This window comes from Molothrus aeneus, chromosome 10 (genome assembly GCF_037042795.1).
Source record: "Molothrus aeneus isolate 106 chromosome 10, BPBGC_Maene_1.0, whole genome shotgun sequence".
Lineage (NCBI taxonomy): Eukaryota > Metazoa > Chordata > Aves > Passeriformes > Icteridae > Molothrus > Molothrus aeneus.
The window spans coordinates 17,015,468-17,042,933 of NC_089655.1; the positions used below are offsets into that span (position 1 = coordinate 17,015,468).

The 27,466-nt window shown below is 46.1% G+C and overlaps 1 protein-coding gene across 1 annotated transcript; it reads left to right on the forward strand.

Moving 5' to 3' along the window:
* Positions 1–386: 386 nt before the first annotated feature.
* On the forward strand, positions 387–27,444 carry AP2M1 (adaptor related protein complex 2 subunit mu 1). The gene is made up of 11 exons (XM_066556294.1): positions 387–498; positions 10,900–11,012; positions 16,354–16,619; positions 18,014–18,096; positions 21,496–21,631; positions 21,728–21,869; positions 24,190–24,309; positions 24,808–24,943; positions 25,659–25,756; positions 25,900–26,011; positions 26,326–27,444. Exons 2-11 carry the CDS (start codon positions 10,939–10,941, stop codon positions 26,458–26,460), a joined length of 1,302 nt encoding a protein of 433 aa, XP_066412391.1. The 5' UTR covers positions 387–498; positions 10,900–10,938; the 3' UTR covers positions 26,461–27,444.
* The last annotated feature ends 22 nt before the right edge of the window (positions 27,445–27,466 follow it).

Below are 27,466 nucleotides of genomic sequence, written 5' to 3' on the forward strand. Positions count from 1 at the left end.
TCCCTGGGTGGGTCTCCGTTTCCAGCAGCAGCAGTGCGGGGAGAGCCAGGGGCCGGTCCGACCGCGGGCGCTGGCCCTTGGCGCAGCAGTGCGGGGCAGGGGAGCGGGGATGCCTGGGCCCGGGGCCAGCGGGAGCTAGCGGCCCTCTAGAGGGGTGCGGCGAGCTAGGACTCCGCAGGGCGAGCGCGGCCTCCTGCCCGGCCCCAGCCCCGGCCCAGCCGCTCGCTGAGCGCGGCTGCCGTGCTGTCCCCGCCCAGCCAGACACTACAACTCCCAGTGCGCCCTGCGCGGAAATGTAATTCCCACCCCCACCCAGCGCCCCCCCCACCCCGCGGAGGCGCATGCGCAGTAGCTGGGCGCGGGCGGGGCGCGCGCGCGCGGCGTCTCTGCAGTACGCGGGGGGGCGCGGGGCGAGGGGGGGCGGCGCCGCCATCTTGGGCGCGGGGCGGCGAGCAGCGGCGGCGGCGGTGCTGGTGGTGGTGGTGGCTGCAGCGGCAGGTGAGGCGCTCCGCTCCCCGCCTGGCTGCGCGGCCCCCGTCCCTCCTCCGGGCGGCTTCCTGCGCTTGGGCTCGCTCTGCGGCCGCGCCCGGGCGGTGGCCGAGCTGCTGCGGGTGACGGCTCCCTGGCCGCTGGTTGGGGGTTGGGGTCTGCAGGCCCAGGGGCGGGGAGGCGGCTGCAGGGTGCGGTGTCCCCCGGCTGCCCTTGGCAGGGACGCGAGAGTGCCCCCGGGGCCGGGAGAAGCGGGGCCGCCGGGAGGGCTTTTCCTCAGCTTCCTCTGAGGGGGTGCCGGGCGACCCCATCATTCGTTCGCACTTCGCTGGTGGCTCAGGGGGTTATTAACAGCTGTTAATTAGCTCTCTGGCTGGAATACCTGTGTGGCAGCCCTGCGGTGCTGCACCGGGGAGGGTGGGGACAGGGTCGGGCTGTGTGTGGCACAGGAAGGCCGGCACCGATGCGTCAGGTCAGCCTGAGCAAAGGTTTTTTTCAGTCGGATCGGGCTGGAACTTCACTGAAAATTATTTGTCCGTACTGCTGATTCAAACGTGAATTAGCTGGGTCATGGCTTGCACTCTGCTTCCTCCCCGGAAAACCTGCTGAGGCAGAGCGCAGCGCTGCTGATGCCCAACTGCTTATTCTGAGGCTTAAAGCAGGCTCCTATCCAGCGGCTGTTCTGGATGCATTTCCACATCCATTCTTCCCAGGACTAGGGTTTTGGATTCAGTAAAACTGCAGGAAGCACAGCCTGTTTTTATCAGCCAGTGTAGTTGACTTCTCTCCCCACTGGGAAATGACTTGCTTTTCATCTAGTGTTCTCTCCATAAGCTGTGTGAGTGCCGGATCTGTTTTCTGCTTGCTTTAGTATGACAAAGCTGCTATCAAGTTTTAGCCTCAGGCTGCCAAAATCTGAGCCTGGAACTTGCCCAGATAGGTGAGTCTGGACGGCTTCTGTGGCTTGGAAGTCTCGGTATTGCAGGCTTCTAACTGTACATGGGCTCATGGTGGTGTTTGGTTGGGCAGCATTTACTTGAATGCTGTCAGAGCTGTAGCTACTGTTCTTTCCCATAGTAAAAGCTCTGTGTGTCCCTGTGAGTTTTGCTTGGAGGGACAATCTCAAATCTGAAGAGATGCTGCCAAACTGTCTACTTCCATATTTTTCCTGTCAGAAGGGAGGCATCACTCCTCTTCTGTAGAAAATGCCATGTTACTGACATCTAGTGACAAAGATACCTGGTGTTCTTTGGGATGCAGAGTGGCCATGTTCCAGGGAGAGCATTGGGGTGTCTTTGAACGGTATCATGGCCAGCTGCTTCCTCCTCCCAAAAGAGCCCAGTGCTGGCTTTTGGAGAATTGACTCTTGAGGCTGTGAAGGGTTACATCTTGAGTTCTTTGAAAAACAGGGGACTGGGACTGGACACGCATTCTTGTTTGATACAATCTCTTTTTTTTTTTTTTTTTTTTGGTGGAACAGCAACAGTCACCAAACAAAACATGCTTTATAAAGAAACTTCCTGTAACCCTAGTTAAACTTTTCTTGCCTCATCCCTGCATCAAAAAAGGTAAAGTCATGACTGTCTTTTGCAGTTCAATGTCTTGCACTGGTTTTCTAAGCTTATTCTACTGAAGACCATTAGAGTATTTAAAGGCTGTTCCTGGGGCCAACTGGAGGATGGCCTGTGGTGCCAAAAAATAATTGGTTTGTGAGGCAGAGTCTGCTTCTCTCCTTCAGTGAGTGACCTACTGAGTCAAAAGTTACTGGCAAGTCATGTATTATTTTGATCTTGGCAGGAGGTCGGTAGCTCAGCTAAAAGCTTGCAGGCAGATGCACAGAATGTGAAATGCAGTTATCTGCTCTCCAGTAGGAGTAGTGAGAGAAAAGCTGACACATCAGGGCACCTAGACCATTAGTGGTCTGCAGAACACAAGCTCTTACTCAAACTCCACTCTGTGCCTCGAACCTCTTCTGTTAGAAGATGCATAGGAAGCAAATCACTGTTCAGGTTTCTAGCTCAAGAGTGAAAAGCAAATAGTTCAAACTGACTTTAGAAATGCTTTGGTAGAGTGGGTAGAAGTAGAAAAAGGCATTGGGGCTGTTCACATCAGGTTGGGCTCAAAATATTCCTGAGAGATGTGCTAAATGTGATGTTTTACTGGAGTAAGGGAGCTTCTTGTGTTTCCCTGTGCCAGTATTTATCTCTTGTGACTCCTCAGAGTGGCTGCGTGCAGGATGGCACACAGAAGGGGGCTGTAGGAGGAGAGCCTTGGTAAGAGAACGTGCTTCTCTTCCTGCCCACTGGTTATGGGGATTTATGGGATTGTGTTTAAAATAGGAACAGTTTCTCTGAAACTGATGGGTTTATCTCAGGAGCTCTTTAGCTCAGGGTATGCCCCTTAAGTAAATTATGCAGCCTGTCTTCCCCAGGATGAAGTGATTGCAGCTACTCTTGTTTGAAACCAAGTGCAGGCCGTGGCCTCCTGGAAAGTGGCTAATGCAGCCAACTAAGCAAAGCTTAGGTGCTCAGATTAGCTGGTGGGGTAATGGCATTGTTTTGAGCCTTAAGTGTTGGGTTGATAATGGCTAGTGCTAGCTAAATGGATGGGTTTTCTCAACAACTTCAGTTTGCCAGAGCAGCCTGACTGATCCCTCTCGTGCTTCCAAGTGCTGTCACTTGTCCAAGATCATACTGATTTCTGGAATGCAGAAATGGCTGCAGTTGGTGATTTGCCTTCAATACCTCTCCTGATTTCTTCCTGGATGAAAACTCAGCAGCTAATGTACCTTGAACTGCTTAGTTAGATAAGCTCATTAATGCACAGAAGTCTTACTTACTGTTAAGTCAGAACCCAAACTGTCTTTTAATAGACTACTAAAGGGGTTGGTTGTTTTACACCAGCTTATTAACTGACTTGTGATTGCTGTTTCCTGCATGTGCTCTGTAGATTACAGAAATCAGCATTCCTGTTTGCATTCAGGCTGAGTGATGTCTGTGCTGTAGGAAACTTTCAGCCCCTTAATGGGAGTGACAAAGTCCAAGTAGCTGGGTCTTGGGCTCACTACTGATCAACTTGTGTTTATTTGTACCCTGTACTGGATGAAGCTCATGCCTTTTCTCCCAGTGAGGTTGTGGCCAAAAGGGCTCTGCAGCTTAGCAGCAGTCCTGACACCTCCTCATCCAGCCTTGGTCAATGGCTGGTTGAAGGCTTTATTTTCCCCACCTGTAGTGCCAGACTCTTTTCTGGACAGGTAAAATCTTATCTATATGGTAAGAGTATCACCCACACAGCTGGCTTGGGAAAATACAGCTGATCCCAAAGTTGCCTCCTAAAATGAGTGGACAGGTGTGCTCACTGGGGATGCTGCTGGTGCTCATCAAATCCAGGCACAGCTGGGGTGACAATGTGAAACTGTAGTTATGTTGTTACAGGCAGCCTAAGAACTGCTGCAGTCACATTGCTCCTGAGTAGTTATTCTTGAGCTGCTGTGTCACTACTGCACCTCTGAAGAGAGGACACAGAGGATTTGCTGAGTAGATGCCATGGGAGCAAACAGGCCTGGCTCAAGAGTTCCTCAGCTTTGGCCTGCACTGAGCATAGAGAAGCTGGCATGGAAGGATACAAAGAGCTGTATTTGTACTTTCCTTAGGCAGAAATACCAATATACACCACAAATTTATGGTGACTCTGGTACAATTAGGCTGTAGGTGCATTACATTGCTAGTGACACATTTCTTTCAGACAGTTCCTAATTCTTTTGGAGCTGGAAGAAGTACTTCTTGCCTTGCATGTGAAACTGGAATTACTGCAGTCATGTTCCTTTTACCACTGAAGAAAACTGACTAAAAATTCACTGTTTTTCCTAAGTAACAAATTTGAGCAGATCAGCTTGTTTGTTTGTTTTTACTTGTGCAAACAGCTACAAAAGGCAGAGAACAGTTTCAAGGTTTACAATGTAGGTTGAAGTTACCACTGTCTGCTGGTGCAGGTAATGGTTAATGGTCTGTGTGGTGTCATGTGAAAGACCTCAGGTTGTGGGACAAAGGTATTGGAGAAAATCACTCATTTGAATATCTGTGTATCTGGGATTTAGGCTACAATTCAGCTTAGTCTTTCATAACTAATGAACAAATGACTGATATTGCAGTTGTGTCTTACTGCTGGTGTGATACTTTGGCTTCTCAGAGAGACCATGGAAGGATGCACTGAACAGAAACTACAGCATTGGTACTGTGTGGTTCTGAAAGAGTTGCTGCAGAGGGAATGAACTGTGCTGGTTAGTTGATTCCGTACGTGTGCCTTGTTTAGTCTAAGAAAGCTCCATGCTGCACGTTGTTCATTTTTCTGCAGCCATTGTAAGTCAGAATTGATGAAGAGGAAATGGAAGAGGAAGGCTGGGCTCTGACATGCTGCAGGAGGGAGCTGCTGTATCTCCACTTGATAAATGCTGGTTTAGTGCCTCATCTCACTAGGTAGCTCCCAGTCCAGCCACTTGTTGCATCCCACAATATGTGAAGCTGACAGTCCAGCAACAGGGTCCTGCTGCCTGAGCTTATGCTCCTGACTTCACCCATGCATTCCAAGTGGGTGGCACACTGAAAGGATGAAGTCTGACTTTTGGAGAGCCACCTGTTTTTAGATCAGACCTAATAAACAGAGCATTTTCCATCTATGATGGAATCAGTGAACAAAGGCAGTTTTTTCAGATACTGTGCTTTATTATGTCTTTATCTTTCTCTGCACTCTTTTAGTTATGGTTTGCAGCTTAGCTGCTGCAGACTGACTTTGGAGGCTTCCAGCGTCCCCTGGTTGTTTGAGAGAGGGGTGCTTATTGCACATCCCCTGGCCAGTGGGAGCACTGAGACATGATTTGAGGAAGTATGTGTGATTCTTAGGAAAGTGTATGTTACCATGTCAGTCATTGTAGGCCCAGCTAATCCTGCTGCTTTTCTCTTATGTAACTACTGAAATGCATTAAGATCTTTATCCCAGCCTTTGTTTTTATACATGTAGTTTGTTGTTTTGGTTTTTTTTTTTTTTTTGCAATTGGTGGTGTCTTAATGCTGTAACTTTGCCACAATTGCTCTAAGGGTATATTTTAATGCTCTCATATTCACTTGAGTAAAAGGGCATTCTGAAAAGTCATTTCCATGTAATCTTAACTCCTGGTGGGTTTATAAGCATGTATACAAGTGGTCTGTCTGTGATGTTCTTTACTCTCCTTCTCTGTTTATGGGTTGAAATGGAAGCAAATAGGAATGTGAGCACTTGGCAGAAGGGTAGGAAGCCTACTGGCCTTAGGTATTTGTAGGAGCTGCATTCAGATGTTACATCTACCCTAGTAGCTGCTTGAAGCATGCAGAGCGTCTTGGGAGAGGGCTGTTGTTCCTAAATTAAGGTGATTAGTCACCAGCTGGTGTGAATTCAGCATACGTGTGGATTATCCCTGTACCTTTACTAGAATAAATCCATCCACACTGTAAGTAGAAAACAGGGCTGTAGCTACCAGTGTGGAGCAGGTTGCCATATGTTCAAGCTAGTGAAACAGAAGGAGTGAAGCTGCAAAGCTCTGAAAATGCAGCTGATGGATCATTAACCCAAAGGTTTCAGCTAGAGTCATCTTGGATTCCAGGCACTTTGTGGTAAACAGTTGAAGAAATGGTGGGCTTTGCTCTTAAGCTGTGTCTGCCAGTGAGATATTAGGCTGAGGAAACTCAGAAGCAGTGTAGAGCAAGCTCCCTAGGGAAGGCTGGCTGGAGAGGAGCAGAATGAGTCATTGAAAGCTGATTGAGCAATGTTTTCTGAGTCATGTTGCTCATGCACAGGGAGCAGATGAACCCATCTCCTGTGCTGGAGTTTTTATTCTGAGGCCTTCTGATTCCAGCAGCCATGAGTCACACTGAATGTCAGTCTCAAATTAATTTCAACCCTGTTCCCTGCAGTTCTTAACCACTGCAAGTACTAGGATCTTCCACAGCTGATCTGTAAAGAAAACTGTTAATTATTTTTAAATATGTGGACGATTGTGCTATGTCTGAACTGTACCACTAAAGTCCTCATTCTAGTTAGAATGTAACCTTGAAATACTTGAAAGGAGTATCAAACTTGAAACTTGAAACACAAACTGTGAAACTTGAAACACAAAGGAGGATCAAAACAAAGCAGGCTTATTTTCACTGCAGCCACTTCAAGGAGAGGCATTGTCATCTTGAAGAGCCATTCTTCTTGCTGAGCTTTAAGCAACTTTCTTTTGCATTCTGCCCTTTGTATAGCTTTCTGCTCTGTTCATAGATCTCTGGGCTACTTACTCCACCTCTTGAGTTTCCAGCTGTGTGGACATGCTTCCATTAGCTAGCTGATGGAAGTAATCCTGTGTGGAGAGAGAGTGTAGTCATTCTGATCTTGTGTCTTGGAGGGATGTAATGCAAGTTGTGAACAAAAGACTGGAATGTTGACCATGTTTCCTCAACTCCCATCATGGGCAAGCTTGGTGAAGGCTGACAGCAGCCCTGCACCAAACTGAACTTGCTGGAGGTTGTGTTGATGCCGTTGTGCTGCCTGTGCTTGTGGTGCCTGGAACTCTTCAAGATGCTGAACTGCAGAAGTTGAGCAGACCAAGGGAGATCTGATTATAATTGTGTTAAATACCTTGCATAGTTGAGACCTTGTTCTCTGATGCCATTAGAGAGGAGTGCAGCTGGAGGTTTGTACTGCTAGTGTCCTTCAGCTACTGCAAAGAACTGATTGGTGGCTGGTACAGTTGGGTAGGTCTATAGGTCATCTAAAACCCTTTCCCTATAGTCACCGTTTTTAGCCCATGTGACTTTGTTGGTACCTGGAAACACTTTACCAATTGTCTGACACAAATCATTAGATAAATGGTACTTAAATGTGAATTCAGATTTCATTTTTAGAGCTGTAGAATTGTGGGTTCTTTCAGACTTGAGATGAATCCTAACTCATGTGGAGGCGTTCTGCTGCTACATGGGAAATAATGCTCATGCATGTCTCAGTATAGTTGGCTGCTATTTTAAAACAAACTGTCAGAATGTCCTGATCCCGTGCCCTAATCCGTAGTAGCAGGGGAAAGTACAAGCTCAGGTGTTAACCAGGGCCTCACATAGCGCAGAGCAGCCCCTTTCTGACTTTGAGCAAGTTCATTATCGAGTTGTTTTGCCAGTGTAGTACAGCAAGCACACATCAGCTGGTTGGTGGCAGATCTCTGCAGGCTTCTGTTTTGTACCATACAAGAATTTGCAATAAGAGCACTCCTGGGTCAGCAGCTGCAGCAGTGGGATGTGTGTAGATATGAGGGTATTCAGAGTAGTAAGGGCAAAGAAGATCAACGTAGACCAAAGAGGTGCAGATGGGACTACAGAATGGCACCCTAAATCCAAGATAAACAATTGTACAACAGTGCATATAGGAGGTGTGTGGATGAAGTAGCAAAGGTAATTCTGGCTTTACCTGTAGCTCTGAATATGAACCAATGCAGGTCTTAAATGTTAAAATGAAGGTGGAACCAGGAGCTAACTTTGCATGGGTGGTCTGAAGCTTGAACTCATCTCCTGGGATATTTTGTATAAGGAAGAAGCCTAGCATTTCATTGCATTGATGAAGAATTTTTGAAGACTAAAAGCCTTTGAATCATAATCTATCTTCTTCATCAAACATGCTTTTACTAACATGTAAGATGAGGAAGCAGTTGACTCTGCTGCCTCAGGTACTGTGATACAATTAAAAATACTCTTTTTTTTGCCTGTAATTTCAGCAAAGCTATTAGAGAATAAGTTCTAAACTAACATGAGAAAGCATGGCATCGTTATTTCAGACATTTAAAGTTTGTAGATCTTCCTAAGAGAAGGCTTTTAATTTCCAATGCAAAGCTTCATCAGCAATCTTCTACATGTTTTATAGTAATGCAGTAAATACTCAAATCAAGGCTTTTTCAAAATTGATTTGCTTGTCATGCTGGCAGAGGGCTTTGTCTTGTTTATGCTGCATGTCTGACCCTGTTGCTTATCGAAGCAGACATTTCCTTTATACTAAAAATAGTGAAACAAATAACTTAAGCAGCATTAAAACCCAGAGGGAGATTATTTTTTTTTTAAGACTAGGATGTGCTTTCTAGGATTCTTCTGGAAAGGGTTTGTAGGATTCTTATGATCCAGCTTTGACCAGTTGCATAAGCTTCCAGGAAGCTGCTCTATACAATGCAAGTCTTAAAAAGAATGTAAGAACTCTCCATCTTTGATTGCAGTAGTCTGTATCTGAGTGTGGAAGCCAGCACTTTAGAATTCTGAAAACACATGCTTGTTTCTTATCTGGACTGAAAAAACTAGTAAATAGGAAAGAATTTTCTGCAGTGGCCAACAAGTTGCTTTCAGTGTCACAATGTTTCTCATTTTTTTCATTGTTTGACCAGCGTGAATGACCTTGCAAATGTTTCAGCTTCTGCCTGTCTTGTTGGGCAGCTGTGTTCCATTCTCCATGTTTTGGCTTTCAGCCCTGCACGTTACCTCCCTGTTGCCTTTTCATGCCTGTTAGAGCTGCGTGTGCTTTGTGTAAGTAGTTGTGAGTTTGTGGTACAGCCACTTCCTTTGGTCTGAGAAATTTGGGTTGTTTGGTTGACCAGTGGGGTTGTCTTCTGCTGTGGGGATGCTGACATTGCTGCCCCTGCAGTTTGTAGCCTTGGTCACAAAACAGTGAGCAGCCACAAAAGGCTTTTCCCACTCTAACTACATGGGAATCTTGGAGCTGCCTATGTCTTAATAGATTTGGTTACAGAGACTTATAGGTAAATTAAATACTTGTATCCCAAAGTTATAAAGTGTTATGGTTGGGAATAGAAGAAAAACATATTTGGAAAGCTGTTCTGTGCTAATTGGATCTCAGACATGAAAATATGTTGGTGATAGTGCCACAAGAAGCCACTGAAAAGTGGCAGAAGGCAGCCCACTAGTAGCCAGAGATAATTGACCAGAATAAAGCCAGAAAGCTTATTACTGAGCTTTGGGAAAACTGCTTGTTTCTATTTTGATTTAACTGACTTTTGGGCTCTTTTTTTTCTATTAATAAGCAGAAGCACCTATCTGGAAGCTGAAGACCTGTAGCAGAGACATATGAATAGTGTTATTCTTTGAGGATTCACTAGATGTAGCTAAAAATGTTGGTGTAAAGGCTTAGGAAATTTAAAGTTTCTTTTTTGTCTTGCTGAAATTAAAAGTAGTGGCTGCACGGTAAACCTTGGTTTAGCACAGAACTCACATCTGCAGTACTTCCTTCAGATGGGCAGTTACTGTAGTTTACTGGGTGTAATTTCTAGAGGATACATTACTTTTGATAATCCAGAAGTCCTTTAGTCCCTTTGATGTGTGCATTGTTTTTGTATTCTCTTTTTCCCCTGACATTTGAAGTGACCCAAGGCTGGGTCACTTCACCTTTGTCATTGCAGCATTCCTGAGCAGACACATATCAGTTCACTGTCAGCATCTGTCTCTAGGTTGGCCTCTCCCTATCCTTTTCAGCCAGCCCATACTAGTGGGTGTAGGCTAACCCACCCAAAGAGCAGTGTGGAGATGGTTGTTATCTAATGCCCTGCAGTTCTGTGGGATCACCCCAAGGCCTGCCCTGTCAGGGTTGCAGTTCTCTTCTTGGGACTAAGCCAACCAAGCAGTTGCTGCTTGTGGGTGTTATGACTTTGACCTAAGTGAATAGGAGTGCATAGTACTCCAGGAATGGGATCTGGTGAAGTAGCTGTATATTTTAAAAAGTCTTCTCTATCAATAATTTCTAATGTCTTTGGGGAGAGCTTTGTAACTTTCTCCAAAGCAATCTTCCTTTGAAGAAAGAGAAAATTAGCAGTTTAGGGGGGTAACTTCTAAAGGACTATCTCCCTGTTCAAATGGGTCATGATTGTGACCACTCCAGTGGTACCTTGTAGCCAAATGGCTCTCAGTTTGAAGTGTGACTTGATATGGCTGCTAGGGATTATCAAAGGCTCTTACTCTGATGTGTAAAAACTATGTAAAAGTGGTAATAAATGGAGATGTACTTGCTGCTAGGAGCCCCCTGTCATGTGGTGATAGGCTTGGTGACATGTCAGACATTTGTGTGAACTGCATGTAAAAAGACTTAGGAATTGTGTCTGATTTGTATCTCAGCCTTTAGGGAGCCAGACACTTTATAGTAGAAGTAAGGGGTCTTTTATTTTCTCGTAGTTCCAGGCCTGTGTTTTTTCTCACATTCAAGAGGTATGTTTTGGATACTTGTCCTTGAGGCTTAATCTGTCCCAGCTGATTTTTGGAATGAGAAGACAACTTCTATTTCGGTGCCAACTTTAGGCTTTAGTCCTGGCTACAAATTGTTTCTGTACAGCCTGCTTAAATATGCTCTTTTCTGCTTCAGGTATTAAGCAACATGGGAAGTGAAGACTAAAGTTCCATCATGATCGGAGGCTTGTTCATCTATAATCACAAAGGAGAGGTTTTAATCTCTCGCGTCTACCGGGATGACATCGGGTAAGTGCTTCTGTTGCATCCCTGGTTTTTGCATTTTTGTCTCATTTTGGTGCAGTAAACAACCCAGAGCTGCTTTGTTCTGCATTAGCTATGCATGCATGTGAGACTGCAACTCAACTTGCTGCTCTAGGCTTAGCTTAGAATGAAGAAGTTTAAGCCCTGGTCACCTACAGTGAAGGGTGGCCTGCAGCCAAACCTGGGACTTTATTTTGGATGGTGGGGATCTGGCCATTATTCCAAATGCTTCAGCAGCATGGACTGCCACTGTGGGAGCCTACCTCACTGTAATTGCTAAAACTTTACAGGAGCAGTAATGTGAGAACTGTCTGCCACACACTATAGCCAGGGTTCTGGATTAGTTTCAGGCACTGGTGTCTAACATCAAGTACAGGCAGGAGACTGTGGTCTTGGAAAGCTTTATCTACAAGCAGTCTCATGGCTGTACTGCTACAGCTGGCTTTCTGTCCCCCAGCTTTGTATAGCAGCCTAGTGTGAAAAGCTTACATTCATTGGGTAACTAAAGTTGTGGGAAGCCTTGAAAACCTTCAGTAGATTGTAGGTGTCTTGTTGCACTTCCCCAAAGTGTTATGATGCTCACTTAGACTGGATCTGTGCAACCCTTAGACTGCTAGTTTGCAGAATGCATCTTACTAAAAATACAATGCCTTGTAGGCAGTGGATAGTGCTGTAGGGAACCGTAAGTGATGGTGCTGCTTGGGCTGAAAACCTTAAATTCAAGGGGTTAGTGCACAACAGTACTTTTTCTAGTGGGTTTTCATAGTGTCAGGCATTAGGTGGAGGTTAGTAATTAAGTTGGCAGGGTTAAGACAGAGCTAACAGAGGCAGAGCTGTGGTAGGCGCTAATTCAGAGTTCAGTGCGAGAGAACCTTCAGGCCAGTTTAGGAAAAAGTACCAGATCTCCACAATGACTAGTGGTAGGATGTGCTACGAAATAACTTGTTGCCATAAATGACAAAAAACAGTCAAGCCAATCTGCCTTCAGATTGCTCTGGTCTGAAGAGTATGTCCCTTCTGGTTATGGATTGTCTAGTGGAGGTTAAAAGTTGAGGTAGAACTAGTAGCTAGTCAAGGCTTGTACTGTTTCATTGAGGGAGTAGTCAACACAGTGTCTGTAATGAGGCTTCACCTAATGAGCTTTTAAGTCTCTTGGCTTGTTCTAGGTCAGCTAAGGTGAAGTAGCTGTTCTAAGGTTGACTGAGTTATTCCAGGACTTCCATACATAGCTGAGCCAAGGAAGCATTGTATTTCTCAAGCAGAAAGCCAGTGGCTGTGATGCTTTGCCTCTTTTCTACTGTACAAACTCTTATCAGTCTTCAATACCTGTTAGCTGAAGCTCTTCAGAGCAACTCATATGACAGAACTGACTTTGTAAAGCTGGTATCACAGTGGCTGAGCCAAGCCAGTCTGGATTATAGGTAACTTTGGTGTATATTTCAGGTGGGGGCTAGGGACACTTTCGCTGCAGTTTCTGGCAAAAATATTTTGTTGTTTGCAAACTTGAAACACATACAAGATGGTTCTCAAACTGATGTTTATTCAAGAAGGCCTCTTGATTTAAATGTCATTATGGCTGTGGAGATGCAAACTAGGGAGCAAAGTAGGTATTTTTAATATGATCTTCTACTGCTTTTTATCTTGGCTCGTTTCTCTTACAGACTGAGTGTCTTATGTTCAGAACATGATAAAGTACTTCCTGCTGGCTGGCCAGACAAAGTTAGAAAATGGGATTTCCTGCCTGATCCTATCTTAACTTTTTCATTTGGCAGAGTGCCAAAATATTCCAGTGTTTTCTCTAGTACTTGAGGTGCTCCTTTCAGTGAAATCATCCGTTCAATTCTTGTGAAAGTGTCAGTCTTGTGGCTTAGGTGGAGCTGGTGTTGGCTGTTGACAGAAGTTGCTCCCAAGGTGCTGGATTTTTTCTTAAACAGGCCTTCAGTTTGGATTTTTTTTTAAACATGTAGCCTTACACAAAAAGTTTTAATGAAATGGCTATGTCTCATCTTGTGTAATCAAGAAACTGAGAGTCTTTCCATTTCCTAGTCTGAACATTAGCATTAATGCCAGATCTATTTAAACTTTTTAATATCTTAACCCTTAGTGGGAGGTAAGGAGAGGAATAGCTATGATGCTGTAGCTTGTACTCAGCTTTATAGGAATTCTGTCTCTAACCACACGGCTGAGTGATGGACTTCTCGCATACCATACAGTTCTTAGGTCATAAGCAGTAGTTCTGAAGTGCTGAGGGCTGAACCCACCCTGCTTGTTGGGAGGTAGTTGAATAGGAAAAGAGCATAACTGCTCCCTGTCTTCATGAGTGATTGACCCATAGGACTCCTTAGTCTTGGCCATTGCCATTGGCATTCTGAAGCCTCAGTTTCTGAGCTGGGAGATAAAGGTCATCTGTGGTTATGAGAACATCTCCCTTTGCAGTTTAAGTGCCTTAAGAAGCACATAGCTCAGATATAATGACCAAAGTGACAAACAATGAGGATATCCTTCTTATGATTTTGTTAAAGGCAGAAGTACCACAAAACTTGAACTTTCTTTGCTTGCAACTTAGAATGGCTTTGGTGCATGTAGCGCGTCTGTCCATACAGCAGCTAGCTGCATGTATAAGCAGCCTTATTTAAAAAAAAAAAAAAAGGCAAAACACCATGCATATAATTCAGGACACCATGGAGAGTTCTGCTGTGATTTTTGAGTGCCTTGTTCTTCAGTGACTTAGTCGTTGGGGAACCTACCTGCATTTAAGAATGCAGCTGTGTAATAAAACTTCAGCTATTTGAAACTGAGCAGCTTACATGACAAACTGCATGCACTTTAAATGTAATAGATATTTGGTTTCTGAGCTTCTAATACATCACGTCAGCTTCATGGCTCTTGATCCTTAAGGAAAAAGTGCAAGCTGGATAGAGCAGTGTCTATATCTGCAGGATGTGCCCTATCTCTCCAGATGTGCTCCAGCTCTATCAAACTTGCTGTATTTCCTGTTGGCTGGACCAAACCAGAAAGCATCGACCCAAACACCTTCAAATGAGAAGTACTGTCACAGAAATTCCCACCCAGACTTGTAGCCCTGTCCTGAGGCAGACTGGGAAGAAGATACTTGATACTCTGCGGTCCCCAGGTGATGCCTCTGATTGAGGCTTTGGGGTTTTTCCACACCAAGGGCTGCTACCTATATTAGCAGAGCAGACTGGGTATCACTGTTGTGATACAGGTGCAGTTCACCTGGACTAAATGCCCAGTTATCCCTAAAGTTCAGCCAAACACAAATCTGTCCATGCTGACAGCCTGACCATGGCATGTCAGTGTTGTACCCTGTGTGAGGGCTTCATTGCTGCTGTAGCTTGTTACTGTCCATCCAATACTACCTTGGCCTTCTGTGCCAAGGAGCAGGGGGAGGGGGTGCTGTTTGGTCTCTTCTTATCTCTTTGGATTCATTGTGCCTTGTGTGTGTGTTTCTAACCCTTTCTCTTGTTGCTGTCACTCCTCCTTTCTCCGCTGGCGCCATTTCTGTCCATCCCATCTCATTGGCTGCTGTAGCAATAGGTAAGAGACGCGTGGTAGGCCACGACTGGCACTGCACAGTGGGCACCTGGTGTGCTAGCAAAGCCTCCCTGACCTGAGGCTTCTCCTCTAGTGTGCACCAGTCTGCTGACTGGTTCTGGTGCTACTTTTAGTGGGTTAGAACTTGAGGCTGGGAGGGCTAATGCTCCAGAACAAGCTGAACTTTCCTTGCAAGGCTTACTGGAGGGGAGGATTTGGGTTTTAGATATTATTTTATAGTAGATTAAATTACTTTCTTGTGGAAAAACTAAAGTAGAAATGAAATATTAATTTAACTCCAGCTTGCAAACTTTCTGGAGCAATAACACCTGAGAAGTATTCAAAAGCCAGAATTTTGTTTATGGGGGGGTGTGTTTACTGATGAAACTTCTACATATGTCCCCAGACCTTCAAGGAGCAAACACCTGCTGTGGTAGCATATGTTCCTTGGAATATCCTTTGTTTTCTAACTTGGAACTGTGTGTTGGATTGTTGACAACCCTCAGTGCCTACAAGCATTTGTATGCCTGTATCCTTGCTTGCAAGGATGATTTTACTGTCTGCTCTCAAACGTGTTTCTGCATAATCAGTACCATGGCCTTGATGCTGCAGTCAAACCCCCTGCTCTACAGAGTGTCTGAGAGAATGAGTAATAAAGCACGACTAAATGAGTCTTGGCTTTGTGTGTAGACTGTTGCTTTAAGTTTTGGTCTTGTCATATAAAGCACCTGGGCTTCCTTCCTGTATTCTCAGGATTGGTGGACTTAATTTGGGAAGTTTATTCTGACTTGCAGTTACAGGATAAGGAGACCATTGTGCAAGAGCTGGCATCCAGAATGTCACTTGGACTCCTTGTGTAACAAGGAGGGCTTTTTCCCCTGTTGCTAGTGTATAGACAGTTTGGATCAAAGAGGGCAGCACCTATGGGCAGCTTGCACAGCAGTTTTTCAGCACTGGGGCAGAACTCTTGACTGTAAATGGTCCTGGACCATGCAGTACTGCTGACATGTTTCACTGTGGGGACTCTGAGTCTGGATGCAAGACACCTGTTCTGAAACAGAGCAGTCTTGAGGTGACATGTAACTGGAAATCAAATGGTGATTCTAATCCTCCTGCTGCTTTGAGCCTGACATCCAAAGTGTGTGGGGTATGGAGGTGAGCTGGATCTGAGAACTAAAGCTCCCTTCTGGAGTGTGCCTGGGCACTGACATCTCTTGGGTGGCCTGGGCAAATTTTGCTGGTTTTCCCTTGGTTGTATGTCTGGGAGCAACTGCCATTGACATGTATCTTGGGAGATTACAGCTTGCTTTGGGGCAAGAGTGTGAAGGCCTGGCCATACAGAACAGACAATAATTAGGTGTTTGGTCAAAACTGGACTCTCTGAGCCATATGTTGCTAATGTGTTTGTTTCCAGCTATGACAATCAATTGGGAGTGCTGTCAAAATTAATTGAAGGGAAGGTTTCTTTGCCATTTTACTCCAGACAGAGGGTTGCTTCTCCTTCTGACTACAGTTACACTGTAGTCCAAACCTCCCTAGAGACCAGTAGCTCTCTCTCTCCTTGAACTTGTGCAGAATTTAGTGTCTAACTCTGCTCAGAGCCTTCACTTGCCGTCTTGGAGAGATCCCCAGGCATCCTCCCTAGGTGAGCTTGGTGTGTGTAGTTCGGTGTGTGTAGTTCAGTGTGTGACCGTAGTGGCAGAAGCAGAGCTGTGCAGCCAGCTGGTGTCACGTTTGCTGTGCTGACTTGTCTTTGGTGGTGCTTTCGCAGGCGCAATGCCGTGGACGCCTTCCGCGTCAATGTCATCCACGCGCGGCAGCAGGTGCGCTCGCCCGTCACCAACATCGCCCGCACCAGTTTCTTCCATGTCAAGCGCTCCAACATCTGGCTGGCTGCTGTCACCAAGCAGAATGTCAATGCTGCCATGGTATTTGAGTTTCTTTACAAGATGTGCGACGTGATGACTGCCTACTTCGGGAAGATCAGTGAGGAGAACATAAAGAACAACTTCGTGCTGATCTATGAGCTGCTGGATGGTGAGATGTTTCCCTTATATACTGTGCCCTGTGGCACTTGGTCATTCTGAAATCCTTAGCTTAGTATGATGTAGTAATAATCCTTGAAGTATTTTTAACATGTGTGGCAGAGTTCAAAATTACTTGTTCGGCTTTCTAATGCCACCTGTACTGCAAATGTGAGTGTCCAAGTCCATAGCCTTGTGCAGATTCCCTTCCCTGAAATGGTGGGAGCTGTGCACTTGTACGACTGAGACAATTGGTACTGGAGCTCAGCTTCTGAAAGGATCCTGTGTAGATGTCAGGCTTTCCTTACCCCAAGGTATATCAAGAGGACTGTCAGTAGCACCTCTAAGGTCAGCTGGTGCCCAGGTGGCTCTAGCAGTGTATGGAAGCAGCCACCCCAGGCTTAAGTTGATTGTCCCTAGTAAGTTGCCTTTTGGGCTCAATGCTGAACAGAAAGAAGTCAATAAAACACAATGTGCTCTCTCCCAGCCCTACCTCCCCCACTGATACAGCTCCAGATTTCACCACAGATTAATAATAGTGTCCCTTCAGCTGCTTGTGATATCAGCCTGCTTGTGGAGGTTGCCCTTGAGCTGCCCCTGTTTCACATATCATGAGGACTTCGTGTTAGTTATGTTTCAATTTGTTTTCCAGACAATGCACCATATGTGTGTGTCCTGGGATTCTTAGCCTAGGATCACAGTGACTGATGTTCTCCCTGTTCCCTCAGGGCACACCAAGAGACTGCCTGTTCTCTGCTTTGGTCAGTCACTGCTGCCTCCTTGCAGGCACAGTGAGATCAAACCTGCCAGTGTGATGTTGCTCAGAACCATGTTAGTGGTCTTCTTTCCCCTCTAAATCTCTTGTGGATTGTTCCCTTTCTCTTTGAGGGGGAAGTAGGTGTGTACTGTTTCCTGTGTGTAAACATCTGTTTCCCTCCTACACTCATCCTGCAGTGCCACAGCTCAGCTGTTGTTTTAGGTTTTGGTTTTATTACATCTTCATAAGAACAAAACTTGGGAAAAAAAAAGCTGCAAAGATAAAATTGCTGTGGTGTTTTAAAAACTCTCTATTGTCCTGGGTGTTTTTGGAAAAACTCCTCAGTGTGCCCTGTGCAGATGGCTAGGTTAGTTGATATTTAGTCCTGAGGTCTGGTTGTGTTTAAAAACTGGCAAATTCATCACTTACACAGCTTTCCATCACCCCTCATCTCCAAAGTATTGCTCCAGGAGCTCAGTGTAGCAAGAAGGATTCTTTTCCCTTGGTCAGGCATGCTGCAGCAACTTACCCAGAAATTCAATGTGTAAGCAGTACCTGTGCACTGATGGCCTCTCTCCATATAGTAGCAGTTAGCCTAGTTGATGTGTTTATTCCTTGTAGCTCTGATCTAACCTTTTACCCTTCTGTAGAAATCCTGGACTTTGGCTATCCTCAGAACTCTGAAACAGGGGCCCTGAAGACTTTCATCACTCAGCAAGGCATCAAGAGTCAGGTAATCAGAGGAATTTGGGGTACAGCACTGTTCTGCTGGTTAATTTTTGCTAAACCTGTTCAAGAGAGTATGGTCTTAATTACCATCTAACCATTTGACCCCTGTGGAAGGAAGGTGCCTGAAAAGGTTGAGAACACCCTGGCAGGGGTGTATCTCAGTGGCACCTTGTTCTAGGTGTCCTTGCACTATGCTACCTCATGTTCCCTGGCACATGATAAGATGAAGGAGGAAGAGCCCAGAGCTAGGATAATGTCAGTACCTTGCATGTAAATATGGTTGCTGGCTTCAGGCTCTGCTCTGTGTCAGCTTCTGAGAGAATAAACAAATCTACCTGCTGAACCAGAAGTAGCTTTTTTGCATGTGAATCTCACTGAGCAAGTCTCCACCAGAGCTGTCAGGATTTCATGCCTGCCTTATAATGAAGTATTCTTCAGCTTTGTGAATCTTGCTGTGAAGTCAGGAAGCCCATGTTGCTCTGTCTCTGCCTGTAACATCCTTGCAGGTCAGCGTCAGTACAGCCTGAGCTTTCTTAGGTCAGAGATGAGAATCTCTGCTGTGCTTTTAGCATAGTGTTAACCCTTGCAACAAGTTTACATAGAGTTAGAAGATAAAGGGTGTGTTGGGAAAAAGATGGTTAGTTGGACTGGTTTGGGGAATGTGTTTAAACTAGTTCTAATCCTACTCCAAGTACAGCCCTCAAAACTAGGCTTCCTGTCTCACAAGCTCATGCTTAACCTCTGAATTCAAAGGAAACTCATAGTCTGTTTCTCATGTCCCCAAGGAATCTTGTCCACCTTGTCCATCTGACACAGCTGTGCAAGTCAGTAATAAGGACTTAGCCTTAAAGTTAGTCCTCTCCCCTGCACAGCAGTGAGTCAGGAAAAAAAAGCTGGGAGTCCATAGTGAGTGTCTGTAATCTGTGGCAGAGTAAAGCTTCAGCCTCAGCTACAAGCAGAAGCAAAGGGCAAACAGGAGCCTGCATGGTGACTGTTCTTGTTTAGGTTAGCAGAGGTCAGTCTCTGGAGGCTCTGTTTCAACTCAGTTCATCAGCACTGATTTTCTGAGAATTCCTTTTTAGACTTTTAATCTAGTAGCAAAACTAACTGCATTTCAAGAGGAGGTGAGAGAGAGAAGCTGCCCCTGAGCAACATATTTCCCGCTAGAACAGCAAACTGTTTTGCAACATGGCCAGATGTGAATGCATCCGGTCTCAGTCCCCATCACGAGTCCTAGTGTAAATCTTTGGCCTTCTGCAGTCTGACAGTTTGGGCAGTCAGCACTGAAGATAGCTGAATCAGCTCCTGTTCCTAGGAGAACTCAAAACTAACCACCTCCCACACTTCCTTCCCTTGCTCTTTTTTTTGCTTTTGTTGGTTTTAACAAACTTCTGTGCTTGTTTGTGTGCAAACCACTGTCGCAGTGTCATGCTTAATTCAATAGCAGGTTTAGTCCTTTCCTTACAAAGAGGAGTATGGCTTTCAGCTTTACACAAGTAAGCAGTTCTTCTTCTGCTCAGTATTGGCATTTTGTGCAGCCCAGTTCAAAAATCAGAATTAATCTATTGCAGGCACAGGATGGCAAGGACACCAGTTGAAACAGTACCTGCCATGTTTCCTGCTCTCTACTCTGGTACTTCTAGCCTTCAGCTCCTCATTGACTTAGAGCCAGTTCACACAGGTACCTAGGACCAAAATCTGGGTCTGAATCATCTGGCCTATCATCTGTGTTTCCTATCTTCACGTAGTTCCTGGTGATGCTTTCCTTGGGCTTGTGTCCTGAGGAATTTAAGGAACAAAATCCATTCACGGCAGACTTTCCAAACTCAACTTTTTGACTTTGTTCTCAATGAAAGATTGGAAATGAAACTTCAAACCCAGGTGTCTTCAGTGCCTCCCTTAGGGAATACTCATGCTGCTGGGTGGTCTCAACTTCAGCAGCTGCTTCCAGATCCATCTGGTCACTTTACAGAGTAAGTGTCAGGTCAGGGTACTGGTGCTGTTGCAGGAGATGAGAACGTCATCACATGATCAACGTCCCTTTGGAAGACAGAGCTCTGGGTATTAAATCTACGTATTCTTCTAAAGCCTGAACAAAGCATTGAACAAGACAGTGCTTTTTTTGTGGGACAGACAAGAGAGGTACTTTGTGTACTGTATTGAGCACTTACCTAGGCAGTTCTCAGGGGAATATAAAACTCTGTCTCTTGGATGATGAGACAGTGCCTGTGCTCGCTCAGGAACCGACCCTGTCTGTGGCAAGAGCGTGTGTGAAGCTGAGATCATGTACTGCCACCTACTGTGAGCCTACTGCAGGGCTGCTGTGGGAGAACCCACTTGTGTTTTGGACCATTGTTGTGTGGAAGAGCAGAATTAACAAGGATACCACTTTATCCAGGACCCAAAGTGCCTGTTATTTCCCATAGTCAGGGCATCTGTGACATGGTAGACATCCAGGATTTGCATTAGGAACACCAGCATGAGTCTGTTCCTAAGAGAAACATTATTGGGAGTGGTATTTTGCCTGTCTCTCCCTCTGCTCCACCTTGTGTTTGGATTGTCAATAATGGGCCAAGTCTGAAAATTAATTTCACTGCTTGGAGTGCTGGGTTTCCTGCAGGGAGCTAAAGGTCAAAACCCCTCATCTTGTTTGTGCTAATTAGCTCCCTAATTAACAAAGAGCTGACCTGCTTTTTTCCTGTCCTCAGGTAGCCTTAAGCCTAATCTGCCTCTTTCTCCCTTCCTCCCTTCTCTTGCTATTGACCTGCTTGCCTGTTAACCCTGTCTACACTGCACTTGCTACTATACACCTACTTCTTGACTTTCTGCATGTGACTGGACCCCACCTCTAGCATCAGGTAGGAAATCTCTCTGTGCCTCTCAGCACAGCCCTTGGTACTCTTTGAAGGCTTAGAGCCTGGGTGCTGTTAGATGCATTTTGGGTTTGTGTTGGTATGTAACTTTTATGACTGCAGTTATTAAGAAACAGGCCTTGGGGATTAGCTCTCCTGTGGCCCTGGGGTTTCATGTTGGATCAGGGTGTGAACTGCTACATCAATCCATGTTAAGCTTCTCTGCTTAATATGGATTGATGTGACAGTCTGAGATTATTTGAATGCCATTGGTGGAGCCCATGCCTCCCTGCACTAAGAGGTAGCCTAATGGACTTACTGGCAAAACAGAACAACATTCCCTGATGTTGCTATGGCCAATTCTTGGTTAGGCATAGAATTTGATGTTCTGAGGAGGGAATCACCAAATCATGTGAGGTATCACAGCACCCATATTGAAGTGACAAAAACTTTTATGTGTAGTAAATGGCAAGTGTTTGCTCTTAGATTCAGAGCAAGGTTTCTTAGTCTTTGAATTTATTTATGTCTAAGATGTAATTTCTTCTCTTCAGACCAAGGAAGAGCAGTCCCAGATCACCAGCCAGGTGACTGGACAGATTGGATGGAGACGTGAGGGAATCAAATACCGTCGCAATGAACTCTTTCTTGATGTGCTGGAGAGTGTGAACCTCTTAATGTCCCCACAGGGTAAGTCGGTGGTGTTGAGCTGGCATCCTTCTCCTGCTCAGGGTTTGTGAGTGGTGACTCTTGTAAGTGTTCTGAACTGTGATCTTCTCTAACCAGGTCAGGTTTTGAGTGCCCATGTCTCTGGCAGAGTGGTGATGAAGAGTTATCTGAGTGGAATGCCAGAATGCAAGTTTGGCATGAATGACAAGATTGTCATTGAAAAACAGGGCAAAGGGACTGCGGATGAAACGGGGAAAAGGTAAGAGGTTTGGACCTGGTGACCACTTGCCACCAGGGACTCTTATGAAAGGGCAGCCCTTAATAGCTTTTCTGATCTGACAGACTAAAAGCTGGGGTTTTTTCTTCCCTTCAGATGGTACTGCTAACTTTGGGTAGATCAGTTGTCATGCAAGCTACCATCCTGAGGGCCTCAATACAGAGGGCTTCTCTTCAGCTCTTTAAGTATTAAGATTCAAACATAATTTTAAGTGTAGAGTTCTTGCACCTGGAAACACTTCCCCAAGATGGATTTTCCTATAATCTGTAAATCTAGCAGTTTTGCTCAGTGCTCTTAATCATAAAAGCAGTAGCAGTGCTCCCAAGAAATAGTGAAAGAATCCCTCTGCCTGCTTTACCTGGACTGTTTCCATAAAGTAGAACAAAGACTGGGGAAGCCCCTCCTGCTGATTACAGGTGATCAGTGGTTGTGTGAGTAGGAGGCACATCCTTTCTGAGAGCCCAGCTATGCTCCCTCCCAGCTGCACCTCAGTCAGTATCCACATTGAAGCTGAAAACGGCTCTTAACCCCTTCTCCAGCTTTCCTGCTTGGGGTGAAGAGATAAAAGCAACGGGACTGCCATTTTCGTCTCACTAACCATTTGCAACTCATCTGTATTTCTCTTGGTTGTCTTTTTTTTTTTTTTTTTGCTGACCCCCAGTGAATTGGGAAGGTAGATAATCTGCTTCAGCTTTGTGTGCACTCTGCTCTCCCTCTGTCTCTTGCTTTGTGTGACTTGTGCATGTAACTTGGATCTCAGACACTTTCCATGATGGTTCCTGTAAATGGAGCTGAGCTGCTATTTGCCTTTTCTCTCAGAACCAAGCCAAGAGCTATCGCTTCACTGTCACCTTTAAGCCATCTTTCCTGTACCAGAATTCAGCTAGTAAAGTGGATGAGCCTGAGATGGCTGATGGGCCCAGTGAGGATTTACTCTAGTGAAAATATCAACTGCACAGGCCTTGAAGAGTCAGTACACTGTCCCAAAGCTCCTGTGCCAACTGCCTTTGCCAGTAAATATGGTAGTTTTTTGAGTTACAGAAGTAAGATGAACAGGGATTCTTGGTAGGTGGTTCAATGATTATCCAGTGGGCATCTCCAGCTTGGAGACATTACTCTCCAGAAGCATTTAGTTATGAGGTGACCAAAAGGGACAGCTGCTATCAGTTGCTTTTTGGGATGTAGCTTGTGGCAAGGCCAACCCTGAGTAATGCTGCCTGAGACCTGGAGCAATCCTAGGTAGAGGCTTTCTCAGCTGTTAGGCAAAGAAATAGAAATCAGTTGACTAAGATTGGTTGTCATCTGGGCAGCAGATTAGGAAATACTAACTCCTCCTTTTGAAGCACAAACCAGACCACTGGTGGTTGTGTAACCAGACAGCCAATCAGCCTGGGGTCAGTCTGCTTCCCCTTTGTGTAGGTAGTGGTGGTTCCTAGGAGAGCTAAACCTGCTGTAGTTCTCACACTATCTTGGCATATTGGCATGGTTGTCCTGTTGCTTCCAGCAACTGAGGCAGCCTAGATACCATAGTGATACACTGCTGCACCTTCTCTACACTGCTGCCTCTTCTGTTGCTCCTGCCTTCTGGTCCCTCTCAGTAGCTGAGGGGTTTTGGCTGGACTAGGACCTGTATTTTCAGGAATTAGTACCTGGCACAAGTCCAGTGCAGGTTAGGCTGGCAGGTTAGGCTGGTGCACATACATGGACAGGTGGTAGCTCATCAGATTTTTAGGAGAGATACAGACTTGTATGTCACAATGTCATGGTTTTAGTGATTTGGTTCAGAATCAAACCACCTGCTGGCAGTGTGGAAATGAACAGCTTTGAAGAGATTTCTGAAGATTTCTGAACAGGAATACTCTGAACCTGGCATTTCCTGGCTGTGTGGCAGTGGGATAGCTTTGTGGACAGGAAAGTGTTTTCTCTCCTTTGAACTGTGCTGTGGGAAGACTTGGGCTGGCAGAGTTGCCTTTGCAGTCCTGAGTGCTGCTGGCGGTCAGACCCAAGCATTGTTGTGCTGGCTATGACAGAAGGGTGCTCTTCTAAGCTCTCTCCTCTTTGGGTAGAGGAGGGAGAAAATTCTTTCAAACAAGCTTCATGAAATATGATTTTTGTGGTGGTGAAACAAGGAAAGTCTGAGCCAAGAGGCTGCTGTCCCCTAATCTCTCCCTGCCTCCCCATTTCCTGGACACCTGCAATGGCAACATGCTCTGTAGAGTAGTTTCTGCCTGGACAGATTTTGACTGCACCAAGATACCAGAGCTGCAGCTTGTGCTTCTCTGACTGTGTTTTGTATTTTCAGCGGCAAACAGTCAATTGCCATTGATGACTGCACTTTCCACCAGTGTGTGAGGCTCAGCAAGTTTGATTCTGAGAGGAGCATCAGCTTCATTCCACCAGATGGAGAATTTGAGCTCATGAGGTACTGTGGGTGGAGGGTGAACAGGCTGGTGTTGGCATCTGCTTGCTGCTACAGTAGTGTTGCTGCTCCCAGGCAGACTTGAAGCCCTTGAGCACTTAAGAAATACACACCACCCCCTTTTCAGAGTGGAATCTGTAGGGTATCCCACAAATCCATCTGTTACAAATGTGGAAGCCCAGCTGTGTTTAGTTTTCTTTGCCATAACCATGGTGTTGGATTGGGTTTTCTTGCTTTTGAGCTTCTCGTATCTGTTGTTTTTAGTGTTTAACACTGGTGTCCTTGAACAAAGCTGTTGGCAGGAATCAGATACAAAACTTGAGACACAAGAAACCATTGCTGCCCTACAGCAGCATGGATCTTAACTACTATTTCCTTTCTGGCTGATGTTTCCAAGCTGTTTGGCATATTCAGAGGCTATCTCTTTAGGAGGGTGATACAGTTTGAGGCATAAGGGAGTTAATTCCTCCTCAGAGTTCACTGTAACTTCCATCCCTGCAGATACCGAACCACAAAGGACATTATCCTTCCCTTCCGTGTGATCCCACTGGTGCGAGAGGTGGGCCGGACCAAGCTGGAAGTGAAAGTGGTGATCAAATCAAATTTCAAACCTTCCTTGCTGGCCCAGAAGATAGAGGTAAGAGTTAAAAAAAAACAACTGTGGTACCTTGTGCCTGGAAGTCATGCCTCTAGTTTATGTCCACTGCAGTAGAGTTCTCACAGATGAGTCTTCAAGCTTGAACAGGGCTAAAAAAGTGAACTGATTTATCTCTGAGATGTGTGGTGCTGCTGTTTTGTGGGAATGGTGAGGTGCTATAGAGTAGAGAGGTGGAAGCTGTTTTCATTTGCACAGCTTCCTTGGCAGGAGCTTCATTCCATCCCTGCAGCAATTGTTCATTTAATTCCTCAGCCACTGTGAAAATTTCATGTTTTTCTGTCTGCATGATCTGATGGTATGTCAGATAGGCAGCAGGCTGTGAGCTGTGTAAGACAGGCTAGGGGTGGCTTTGCAGCTTAGTCCCCATCTGAGACGGCTTACTGCTGCAAGGCTGGGCTGTCCAGAGCCTGCTGCAATGCCTGGCATCCTTCCTGAACTCATCTTCCCAACATTACCCAGGATTCCTGCAGCATGGCAATCTCTGCCCTGTTCCTTACTGACTTTGTGTATTATGGAACTGTGAATGTGTACTTCAAAGCAAGAAACTGGAGAGCTAGCCTAGGATGCCTTGTGATGGCTGATGTTCTCTGGGCCCTGAGCTGGGAGAGAGAAGGCCCAAGGGGTGCAGGACAGACTGCCCAGAGTGCCCAGGCTGCAAACTCCTTGCCCCCGCTTACCAGACTGTGCCTTCCAGGTCCGGATCCCAACACCCCTCAACACCAGTGGAGTGCAAGTGATCTGCATGAAAGGGAAGGCGAAGTACAAGGCCAGTGAGAATGCCATTGTCTGGAAGTAAGTGAGCATGCTGGGGCTGGCATTTAGGGGCAGGCCTCTGGGAGGCAGGGTCTGTTCAGTGCTCCTGTCTGCCTGAGATTATGTAGTTGATGGGGAGCATAAACCCTGGCACCCTCTCACTTCTGAGCTTTCTCCAATAGGATAAAACGCATGGCTGGAATGAAGGAATCCCAGATCAGCGCGGAGATTGAGCTGCTGCCCACCAACGACAAGAAGAAGTGGGCTCGGCCTCCCATCTCCATGAACTTTGAGGTGAGTACCTGTCTGCCTTTCAGGATGCATCCAACCTTGGAGAAGCTTTGTCAGTCCCTCTGGGAGTTATGCAGGTTTGAGCATCCCCTGTGACAAGCTGCCAGGTAAGGTCAGCCAGATGGTAAAGCTAATGGAAGAAAATTGCCCTTAGAGCCACAGGAGTCTGGCACTGTGCATGCAGGGAGCAGGGAAGGGAACAGTGACTCTTGATGTCCGTTTCTAGATGCATTGCCCAGGGGTCCTCTGGCATTTGTGTACGGAGAGCATCTTACCCCCATTCCAATGCTCTCTGTTGCCTTTCCCTCTCTCAATAGGTCCCATTTGCACCCTCTGGGCTGAAGGTGCGCTACCTGAAAGTCTTTGAGCCAAAGCTGAACTACAGTGACCACGATGTGATAAAATGGGTGAGGTACATCGGCAGGAGTGGGATCTATGAGACCAGATGCTAGCCCCAGCAGGCTAGCAGGCTCCCTCTTCTCCAAGCCATGCTCTGCCTCTCCTCGGTCTTCAGCTACATTCAGAGATGTCTGCCTGGCCCCTCGACGCAGATTGAAAGACCCTGTGGCTCACCCCGGGAGTGGACTCGCCTGCCTGTGCTCAGTTACCACCCACGCTGCAGATGAAGTTCAGAACCCAGTCGTGTGCAGGGTGCAGTCAGCCTCCTGCTCCCCGTCCCAGGGTGGGCAAGGGCTAGTCTAACTCCCATCTTCTCGTGATCTTTCTAGGGAACGTCCACCATTAAACTCCTCTTCTGTTGGTGTCTCACTACTTGCATCATATCCTAGTATTTTTGAAGTTCTTGTGCATATGTACTCGTAGAATAGACCTAAACATAGACTGGACAAATCTGAGTTGAAGTTACCCTGGCTTCTGTACTAGCTATTGCTGTTGTGGTAGATGTTGCTGGCCAGTCTGAGATGGCTGGGGTGGTGAGTTTGTTGGGCCCCCACCAAGGAAGATGGTGGGCTCACCGGATCTCACCACCACCTTATTTCCTGCAAAGTTGTCAGTATAGAGTCCTGCTGTGGGAAGGTTTGTGACCAAAAAGGATGATGAGGGTTTAGGCTCTTGCTGGTGTGTATGTGGGTGGCACAGCATTTCAGGTCCTTGGAGCATTTACCCCTACCCACTGCTGGCTTGAGCCAGTCTGTCCTTTCCAAACAAATTGGAGACGTGGCCCCACTGTCCCAGGGAGTGTGGGCCAGCTGAGCTCTGTCAGGATGTGAACAGGGTCTGTTCTTGGGGAATCTCAAATGCAGTTGGCAGTAAGACCACCCTGACCCAGCCTGCCCTCTCCACACTTCTACCAAATGCTTCTGGGCTATAGGAATGCTGCTGCAACCCACAATCCTGCTTCCGGTAGTGTGGTCTCCATTTTGTACACTTTGTGATTTGTCCAGCTCTGAATCTAATAAAGTATGTAGAATGGAGAAGGCTGCCTGCACTGCTCTTTGG

Bases quoted from the DNA above. Each gene is read 5' to 3' on its own strand.
- AP2M1 (XM_066556294.1), top strand. From the start codon at position 10,939: ATGATCGGAGGCTTGTTCATCTATAATCACAAAGGAGAGGTTTTAATC. The intron at 21,870-24,189 runs GTAAGAGGTTTG...TTGTATTTTCAG, and splicing joins GCGGATGAAACGGGGAAAAG to CGGCAAACAGTCAATTGCCA. The intron at 24,310-24,807 runs GTACTGTGGGTG...CCATCCCTGCAG, and splicing joins GGAGAATTTGAGCTCATGAG to ATACCGAACCACAAAGGACA.